Source organism: Lotus japonicus, chromosome 6 (genome assembly GCF_012489685.1).
Source record: "Lotus japonicus ecotype B-129 chromosome 6, LjGifu_v1.2".
Classification (NCBI taxonomy): domain Eukaryota; kingdom Viridiplantae; phylum Streptophyta; class Magnoliopsida; order Fabales; family Fabaceae; genus Lotus; species Lotus japonicus.
In genome coordinates, this window is record NC_080046.1 from 24,786,410 (window position 1) to 24,796,572 (window position 10,163).

Consider the following 10,163-nt stretch of genomic DNA (forward strand, 5'->3'; position numbering starts at 1 on the left):
AATCAAATTATGGTGGGAAGTTAAAAAAAAAATCATGGTGGGGCTAGCAATTTTGGCTTCTATTTACTTTTCAAAAATAAATTAACTAGGCAATAGCCAACATGATTTGCTATCAATTGACATGATTGCGGTTGAGCCCATATAATACATCAACAAAACAACAAATTTAATGTTAACGAGAAGTAATATTTAGCCCGACAGGTTTGGGCACGAAGGTGCATGAGAAGCAGTTAGTGGCGGTTTTAAACCGCCACTCAATTCAGGTGCCAGAAAAAATCGCAGGGTTTACACATTTATGGCGGTTTTGAACCGCTACTAGTTTGTAATGCCAGAAAAAATCACAAGCGTTACACATTTCTGGTGGTTTAAAACCGCCAGAAACAGCCTCGTGCTCCCATCGTGCATACATTCTCGTGCCCTATATCATTATCCTTTAATAAATGTAAATTATATAGTATATATAATACATCAACAAAACAACAAATTTAATGTTTTAATAAATGTAAATTATATAGTATATTGAAGTTATTTAAAAAATTAAACACTTTTGGTGTAGATCAGGGTATCCACCGCCGACAGCACTGACTAATCTCCACATTGCAGGTTCTCCCACTAAGCGGCGGCTGCCACGGAACGTACTCCATTCCCATGGACGCAGATTGAATTCCTAATCTCATAGTTAAAGATGCAGATTGAATCCCTAATCCACAGATTTTTCAATTTCAATTTAAAAAAAATATTTGAAATGGAAAAATTAATTTAATATTTTATATTTATCATGAACCTTGAAAGTTGAGAGTAATGAAGTAGCATAAGCAATGAAGAAAAATCTGTGGTCAAAGCACAGTAACGTATAAGAGGGAACCATTAGCGCTCTCTCATCTATTACATTGCTTCTCTCTCTCCATCTCCTCCATCCATCCAAATGGGTTTCTCTCGCATTCCTCTGCTTCGCTTCCTACTCTCTCCCTCCTCCTCCTCCCCACAATGTCTCTCAACCACTCTGCCGCTGCCGCTGCCGCTGCTCCATCATCCATGGATGCTGCAGGTCGCATCCACAATGCACTGCAATCTGGTTCTGCGGCACTCATGCATTTCCGAGACAACTTCATTTGCCACGCGGTTAACAAAATCAACTCCAGAGGGTTCTGGTTGGGAGATGACCCACTTGCCTTCTCTGTCCCTCTCTTCTTGCTCCAGCTTTTCCTCATGTTCATCTTCACCCGCTTCATCTACTACATTCTCAAGCCCTTCGGTCAACCTTCTTTTGTTTCCCAGATTCTTGTAAGCTTGCAAGCCTTTTCTTTTCATTGAGTTTCATGTTAAGATGATACAGTTTGGTACTATTGGGTTATTAATTGATATCTTCTATTGGCTGTTATGATATGTGCATACATGATTGTTTTTGTTCTAAAACTCATTTTTTAAGGTTCTTAGAGAGTTTTTGAGAGAGTATCACCAGGGCGTTTGGGGAAATAGCTTAATTAGCGCTTAAGATAATAAGTGTTTATAGCATAAGCGCTTATTCATAAGCTAATTCGAGAATCTTTTTGAAATAAGCTGATTATAGGTTTTGGGTGTGTTTGAAAAAAAAACTTATTTAAGGGCTTATGACAATGAGCGCTTATTCATAAGCTAATTTGAGAAATTTATTGAAATAAACTGAAAATAGGTTGTAAGTAAGCATAAACTCTTGTTCATAAGCTAATATGATAAGCTCATAAAAATAAGTTCATAACAGCTTATGAAAATAAGTTCGAACCAGCTTATAAACAGATCATCATAAGCTATTTACATATCCCAAACACTTGCATAAGCGCTTATGCTATAAGATAAACTAAAAAATAAGCTCTTCCATATGGGCCCTATAGGCAAGCATAGCTCTTATTTATAAGCTAATCTGAACAACTAATGAAAATAAACTCAAAATAACTTATATAGGTAGGCCATAAGCTACTTAAATAAGCTCTCCCAATCATTTTCATAAGCACTTATGTTATAAGATAAGCTCAAATAAGTTTTTCCAAATAGGGCCTTATGTTTTTCCTTTCACAAATTTTATTTGATTAATAAATTATTCCTGAGAACCATTTCTGGCACGTAGAAGCTACTCACGAAAGCTTATCCCTTACTCACGAAAGCTTATCCCTTAAATTGATTTTGACTTTAGACTCAATTGTAATGGTGTTTCAAACATGCTATTTTTAATATAAAAGTCACATGAGAGGAGAGAGCATCCTAAAGGCCCTAAATAGTTCTTCAGAGAGTCTAATTCCCATCTATTTCCCCGAAATCAATTATGGAATGCATAAGCTACTCACACCTTCTCCCCATAATTGATTCTGACTTTAGAATCAGTTGCCGAAGGATTTTCAAACCCATATTAATTAATAGCCCTCAAATTATTTTGTTTCTACAGATTGTTTTTTTTTCGATACATCGGAAAAATGTTTCTACGGATTGTTGTGTGGCTAGATAATTTTATTTTTATATTTTTTATCATTGGTACATCAATAGTAATTCACTTTTTTTTTCTTTTTTTTCTTTTCTTTTCTGGTTTATGGAATAACGAGTTTGAGAGGCTAATATGTATCTGAATCGTTCATGATTAGATCTAACGATTGAGACTTATTCTCATTTTCTCACATAAAATCACCTTTCTCATAAGATACATCCTCTATATATATATATATATATATATATATATCTGATTCATTTCTTCAATGTTCACCAGGGTGGTGTAACTCTAGGTCCTTCTATTCTTGGGCACAGCTCAGCATTCGCCGACAAGGTTTTCCCACCAAGAGGAAGAAATTTGCTTGATACCATGGCATTTTTTGGGTTCATGTTGTTCATCTTCATACTTGGGGTAAAGATAGATCCAACCATCATTTTTAGATCAGGGAAAAGGACATTTACCATAGGAATTTTAGGCTTCTTCATTCCTTACACTCTTGCCGGAACGGCTGTCTTCATCCTCAACCATGTTGCTTCACTGGATGAAGATATCACTAATGTACTTCCTACTGTGGTGGCAATTCAATGTATCACAGCTTTCCCAGTAATTTCTTGCTTTCTTGCTGAACTTCAAATACTCAATTCGGAGATAGGGCGGTTAGCCTCCTCTTCTTCACTAGTGAGTGACATGTGCTTCTGTTTAGTCACGACAATGAAGTTTGCTACAAAATTATCCTCCACGAAGTCAATAGGAGTAACTATTGGATCTTTCATATCCACCATTCTTCTCATGTTGTTCATTGTGTTTGTGGTTCATCCAGCAGCATTATGGGCTATACAACACACGCCAGAGGGGAAACCTGTTCAGGAAATTTATATTTGTGGGGCTCTTATAGCACTGCTATTCTGTGCACTCATGGGTGAAGTCATTGGTTTGAATGCAATTGTTGTATCTTTCTTGGTGGGGCTTGCTATACCAGATGGGCCTCCTTTAGGAGCAGCATTGGTAGACAAGCTTGATTGTTTTGTTTCAGTAGTGCTCATTCCTATCCTTTTTGCTGTAGTTGGATTAAGGACAGATGTTTATGCCATTCAGAGGATGAAGAATTTGGGCATAATTCAGTTGATTATTTTCATTGCATTTTTTGGGAAAATTGTAGGGGCTTTATTGCCTCTCCTTTTCTGCAGGATGCCGTTTCGAGATGCGATTTCTCTTGGTCTCATAATGAACTGCAAAGGCACTGTTGAGCTGGCCTTGTTGATTGACATGAAGTTAAGAGATGTAAGTAGTCATGTTTATTGTTCTTGTGCACATTGCAACTTAGGAAAAATTTCATATTTTGAATGGTTAATTGAAGGGAGCACTTTTATGGATTATTTGCAGGCTTTGAATGATGAATGCTTTGCAATTCTGGTTCTTACTTTAGTGCTTGTGACTGGCATTGTGTCACCTATTGTGAAAGCTTTATATGATCCTTCCAGGAGGTTTCTTGCTTACAAAAGGAGGACAATTTTGCATCACCATAATGATGAAGAGCTGCGAATTCTAGCTTGCATCCATAAACAAGATAATGTGTTGGCTATTTTGAACCTCCTTGCTGCTTCCAATCCCACTGAAGCAAGCCCCATTGACTTGGTTGTGCTACATCTTGTTAAACTTGTAGGCCGAGCTTCCTCCTTGCTCGTTTCGCATGTGCCGCGTGAAAAGCTTAGCCAACGTCCTACTCAAAGTGAGATTATCTTCAACTCATTCAGCAAATTTGAACATGCCTACAGGGGAAAGGTAACACTGCATTGCTATAAAGGCATATCTCCATATGCTACAATGCACAATGATGTGTGCTACTTGGCACTTGAAAAGAGAACAACTTTCATCATCATACCTTTTCACAAGCAGTGGATAATTGGAGGGATGACCGAGTCATCTTTCGCCTACAAGCAACTCAACAAGAATGTTCTAGAGAAAGCTCCTTGCTCTGTAGGAGTCCTCATTGATCGCGGTAGTCAGAAAAAATTCTGGTGTGGCTACATGAATGAATCAATATACCAGGTTGCTGTGATCTTCTTCGGAGGCGTAGATGATCGAGAAGCGCTCGCGTATGCAAGAAGAATGTTGGATCAACCTAATGTACATATCACTCTCTTTTATTTTTCATCTCCAATAGAGATGGTTGGTGGCACAGAGAGGAGCAAAATGCTTGATACACAGATCTTGAGTGAGTTTAGGCTAAGTGCTTTCAGGAATGACAGAGTTTCTTACAAAGAAGAGTTGGTGACGAACGGAAGGAACGTGCTTTCGGTTATGGAACACATGGAGAGCTTCTATGACCTTGTTATGGTTGGGAGGAGACATGCAGATTCACAGTTGATGTCTGAACTTAGAAAATGGAAGCAAGGAGAGTTGGGAATTGTGGGAGAGATTCTTATCTCTTTGAATAATGGAGCCAAAACATCAATTTTGGTGGTACAACAACAAACCAAATTTTGGGGATCACGTGATCCAGAGGATTGCACAAACTTGAGAAGAGAATTATATAGCAACATTTAGGATTTGACTGCAGCAGTCATATGTATAGAGATTTAGTATTTTGTTTTTGTATCTAGAACAATATATTTCTGAATTGACCAACGAAATGAAAGTTGTTATGCATCTAGCTTTCATCTAGGAGATAGTTGTTTTAAGAAATATTTACACAAAATGATGTCAAATATGATACTGTTGAGAATGTGAATTATCACCATCATTAGAGTTTATTATAATTTATTTTGTTACAAGTTTTAACTATAGGGATTATGGGTGGTTTCTGGTTTGTTACACATTTATGGTTGGCTTTATTTCCGATTTATTTTCATATTAATAGGTAGAATATTTATCACTTTTATGGGGTTGTCTAAATGACCCATGGTAATATTTGGGTTAAATAACCCATGATCTAGGTGGACCAATCACATTCAAGATAATTAGTTGAATTTTTTATATTTTATTTAGGGTTAAATATGTTTTTGACCCCTAATTTATACACATAAATATAAAATGGTACCTGAAAAAAAACACACAAGTTTTAGTCTTGAAATTTTTTATTTAATCTAAAATAGTCCTTATGATGAATTTTTCACATCTATTTCAGTCCCACCAAATTTCTTCCACTACAACATCCCTAGATCAACAGCTCCCCCTGGTGCCCAAAGACATGCTCCAACCAGCAATGATTGATGAGTGAGTTTAATACCTCTGTGTGCGTGCGTGTGTTTGTGTTGTGGGTATTGTATGTATCGATCTTATGGTATCGTGTCGAATGTGCCTTTGATCTGTTGCAGATCGCACCTTGTCTGTTGGGACCTGATTGTGCATTGTGGCTATTCATGCCTCTAGTTATTTTATACATAGATGGGGAAAGATAATTTGAAGGTAGCCCGTATTGTTGCTAATTGGCTACCATGTAATTCGAGCTGTGCATTTTGTTGAGGTTTATGCACTTGGGTTCATTTTCTCATTTCTTGTGTTTTTTTAGGGATAGTAGGATTTCAATTTTAGGAATCAGGTCTATGTCCCCCACCATGGCTGTGTTCTTTGAGTTTGGGATAAAGATATGAATTTTTGGGTTTTGAAATAATTATAAGGGAAGAAGAACTAATTTTAATGGAAAACTTTTGAAGGGACTAAAATGGATGTGAAAAATAATTTAAAGGACTAAAACCTTTGTGTGTTTTTTTTCAGGTACTATTTTAAATTCATTTGTATAATTTAGGGACAAAAACTTATTTAACCCTAATTAAATTAATAAATAAAATATAAAAAATTCAAATAATATATCTTAAATGTGATTGGTCCACTTAGACCATGGGTTATTTAACCCTAATTTTACCATGGGTCATTTAGACAACCCCACTTTTATATGATAATTTTCTTGTATTGAAGAGATGTTAGTATAAATAAAATTGTGTGAGTTTTCATTTTACTCTCCTTTATTTCTAACAATTGGTGTCAAAGAGCTTATTTCTTGAGGGACCTAGTGAGGTTGAGAGTTCCACCAAACACTAAATGTATACTTAGAGAGCTGAATTCGATCAGGAGTTTGAGATGCCAGGATGAAGGAGGATGAAATAGTCAAAGAATATTTTGACATACTTCTAAGCATTGTCAACAAGGTGAAGTTACTTGTAACTGAATTTTCTGATAGGAGGATAGTGCAAAAAAATCCTTGTGACCCTTCTCGAGAGGTTTGAATCCACTATTCCATCTTTGGAAAATTCCAAGGACCTGTCAAATATCACTCTGGAAATCACTTTTACAAAATTGTAGTATGCTTTGCAAGCCCAGGAACAAAGAAGACGAGGGAGGAAGACGTGATTGAAGGTGCTTTATTAGCCAAATTGGAGCTTAGCCATGGTTACAAAGGGAAGAACAAGAAGTCTCATGGAAGCAATTTTGACCAAGAAGGGACTTCTCACAAATATCACTTTGGCAGAATAGTTGTATGATTTCCAAGCCCAGGAACAAAGAAGATTCGAGAGGGAGGAAGGCATGATCAAAGGTGCTTTATTCGCCAAATTGGAGCTTAGCCATGGTTACAAAGGGAAGAACAAGAAGACTCATGGAAGCAACTTTGACCAAGAAGAGAGTTCTCTCAAAGGCAGTAGAGGAGATGAGAAGCCAAATCATCTTCCTTGTCTACACTATGGAAAGACAAATCATACTCACTTCAGATGTTGGAAGAGGCATAACATACGCCGCAACAAATGCAACTGGCTTCGTCACATTGCAAATTAAATTTTGCAAAAAAAACCCACCTCAAACTGAGGTTCAAGTGGTTGATCAACAGGAGGAAGAGTACTTATTCCCAGCAACCTGTAATGCCACAACAGCAATGAAAGTTGGTTTATTAACAGATCTATAATGAAGAGTTGTTCAAGGAGTTAGATATAACAATTGTTTCAAAAGTTATCATTAGTAATGGAAAGAGTATTGATGTTAAAGGCAAATGAGTTGTTGAGGTTGAAACTCCCTTAAGTACTCAATACATTTCTGATGCTAAGTTAGATATAAGAATTGTTTCAAAAGTTATCACTAGTGTAATGGAAAGAGTATTGATGTTAAAGGCAAATGAGTTATTGAGGTTGAAACTCCCTTAGGTACTCAATACATTTCTGATGCTTTATTAGTGTATGAAATAAATCAAAGTCTTAAAAGTGTTGGACAAATATTGGTAGAGCGCTATACGATTCACTTTCAAGAAATGAAATGCACCATTATTGATCCTTTTAACTGTGAATTGATATTTGTTAGATTTAGAGATAATATTTTTCCTATAGAGTGGAAACATTCTGCCATACATGCTTTTCCAAGTGCAGTAGAAACTTCAAATAGTGTGTTGGATGGAATAGACAATCTCCAAGACAAAATTTCTAAAAATCAAGAAGAAAGTTGGATGAGGATATGTGTTGCACGGGTACGGGTACGGTATAGGGTACACGGTACGCGATTTTTGAAAAAACAGAGGTACGGGTACGTTAGATATATGTATATTTTTTTAAATGTAATATATAATGAAATATACATAATATTTAAATATAAATTAATTATGCAAAAAATAGATAAATATAACTAATTAAAATAACATCCAAGACATAATATTAAATTGTTCAACAAAACAACATAAAACCAAATAATTGTTCAACACCACAACAACATATACCATCTTAGAATTATTATTATTATTCCATGGCATGTTTTTGTCTATATTTATATTGGTTATGCAAAATAAAAAAATGGGTCCAACTTTTAAACTTGGACGGCCCATATTGAGGGTCTCTCATCACATTCACTAAAACCCTAAAAGTCATCTTCCTTATTCTACTGCGCAGCCTCAACATCAACATGTCATCTTCAACTTTTTTTTTTTCTTTTTTGGCTTTCTGAACTCTGAAGCTCTACCTGCGTCTTCATCCTTCTTGGTTCCATGGCATCTACCTGCGTCTCTACTCTTGCATCAGATCGCAGCCCCTTAGGGTTCTCTCTTTTTTTTTTTTCTTTTTTAAAGGCCAAAACGTCGTCGTTTTGAGTAAGGACCATTTTTTTTTCTGGAACGGATACGTATGCGTACCCACAGCATATGCGTACCGGGTACGTACCTGGTACCGGGTACGTATCCGGTACGGGTACGCGGCCGTTTTGGCCGTACCCATGCATCACAGATTGAGGATGTTGTTTTTTTCAGTTCAAGGAAACGAAACCTCTCGCTGAAAATTATGAAAAGTACATTGTTGCTACACTTTGGGCCAGGAAAATTTGCAAGCACAAGCCATAAATGATTGGAGAGTTGAAATTTGGTCAATTTGGTAAAAATATTCTTTTAAATTTGAAAATAGTTAGAGAAAATTCAAATATATATGAATTTTTCCTCTGTATATGTGCAGATACACCTTGTTCCATAAAAACATTCTTTTATCAAACTGAAAAATCATATAAAAAATCATTCTCATTAGATTTTCTATTCTTATAATTAAGTAAATAATGTCTTTCCTTATTACACATGGAGGAAATTGTTGTACAAAATGTTGAAGATATTCAAGATGTCATCCAAACAATGTTCACAATCAAAATAAAGGTAAGAACAAACTACCCATTTTAAAGGTCGTATAGTAAAAAAAGTGAAGAGAGAATGTAATTGCTACTAGTAGCATGGACAGGATTGCCAAGAAGCTTGTAGAATTTCGAAAGTCTGCTAACAATAAAAGAAATGTCTAAAAATGACAAGTGTATGGCGAAAGCTGTGAAATTTTTGAAAGAAATTTCTAATAATTAAAGAGTGACAACTGATGAATAGATTAAATTAGAAAGCCTCACACCTAGAGAGTGTATCGAGGTTGGTGGATTACTTATGCAAAACCTCTCTTGGATGCAGTTATTTTAGGGTGTTTAAGGTAAACATAGAGTTGAACTGGTTAGTGATTTACTTGACGATAACTAAATATGCTACAATCTAAAGTTAGAAATATATCTCATTGCAAAAAAATAACTTGATACTGTTGGTTTACAATAAATTTGGGGATCAGGTAACGGTGTAGGTTAGCTAAACAACCAACGTAACAATTCCCTTGTCAAGCGATTATTCGTGGAAGAGACTTTGTTCCTCAATGTAGGTTCCTAAGAAACTCTCAAAAGGTCTTAGAGAATGCTATTAGAAAGTTTGTATCAAAGGAATGACTTCTAAACTAAGGCAAGACGAAAATGAAAAGAAAAGACTTAAATCAACCGAAAATAAATGGCAAGATTATCAAGGATTTTCCCAAATGAGATAAGATGCAGCGAATAGACATGATCGATGGCGAATTGGCGATACATAAATTAAATCAAACAACAACCACACAAGAGATTTTTATCCTGGTTCACCCTAAATCGATGGGCTACGTCCAGGTGTAGATATTCACTAAGATTTTTCACTAAACAAGTATCAACGATTTCTCCTTCACTAGTATAAGGAATTATCCTCAACAAGTGTTCGATATGACTTCTCCCAAACAAGCATTTTACTTAGATCTCTTTGCAAAGAGTGATGTATAAAGATTAAGGCCAAGTTACTCTTCTTCAAGTGTGTACAAGATATGACACTAAAGATTATCAAGAGTATTTCAAAGAATGATTTGACTTGTATGTGCTCTGATGATGATGATGAACAAAGGAGTTCTTAAGACTTTTTCACTTG

At 35.8% G+C, this 10,163-nt stretch overlaps 1 protein-coding gene across 1 annotated transcript; it reads left to right on the forward strand.

Annotated features, from left to right (window-relative positions):
• Nucleotides 1-975: 975 nt before the first annotated feature.
• Nucleotides 976-5,180, forward strand: LOC130724294 (cation/H(+) antiporter 15-like). The gene is made up of 3 exons (XM_057575491.1): nucleotides 976-1,284; nucleotides 2,735-3,739; nucleotides 3,842-5,180. Exons 1-3 carry the CDS (start codon nucleotides 988-990, stop codon nucleotides 5,003-5,005), a joined length of 2,466 nt encoding a protein of 821 aa, XP_057431474.1. The 5' UTR covers nucleotides 976-987; the 3' UTR covers nucleotides 5,006-5,180.
• The last annotated feature ends 4,983 nt before the right edge of the window (nucleotides 5,181-10,163 follow it).

Bases quoted from the DNA above. Each gene is read 5' to 3' on its own strand.
- LOC130724294 (XM_057575491.1), top strand. From the start codon at position 988: ATGTCTCTCAACCACTCTGCCGCTGCCGCTGCCGCTGCTCCATCATCC. The intron at 1,285-2,734 runs GTAAGCTTGCAA...AATGTTCACCAG, and splicing joins CTTTTGTTTCCCAGATTCTT to GGTGGTGTAACTCTAGGTCC. The intron at 3,740-3,841 runs GTAAGTAGTCAT...GATTATTTGCAG, and splicing joins TTGACATGAAGTTAAGAGAT to GCTTTGAATGATGAATGCTT.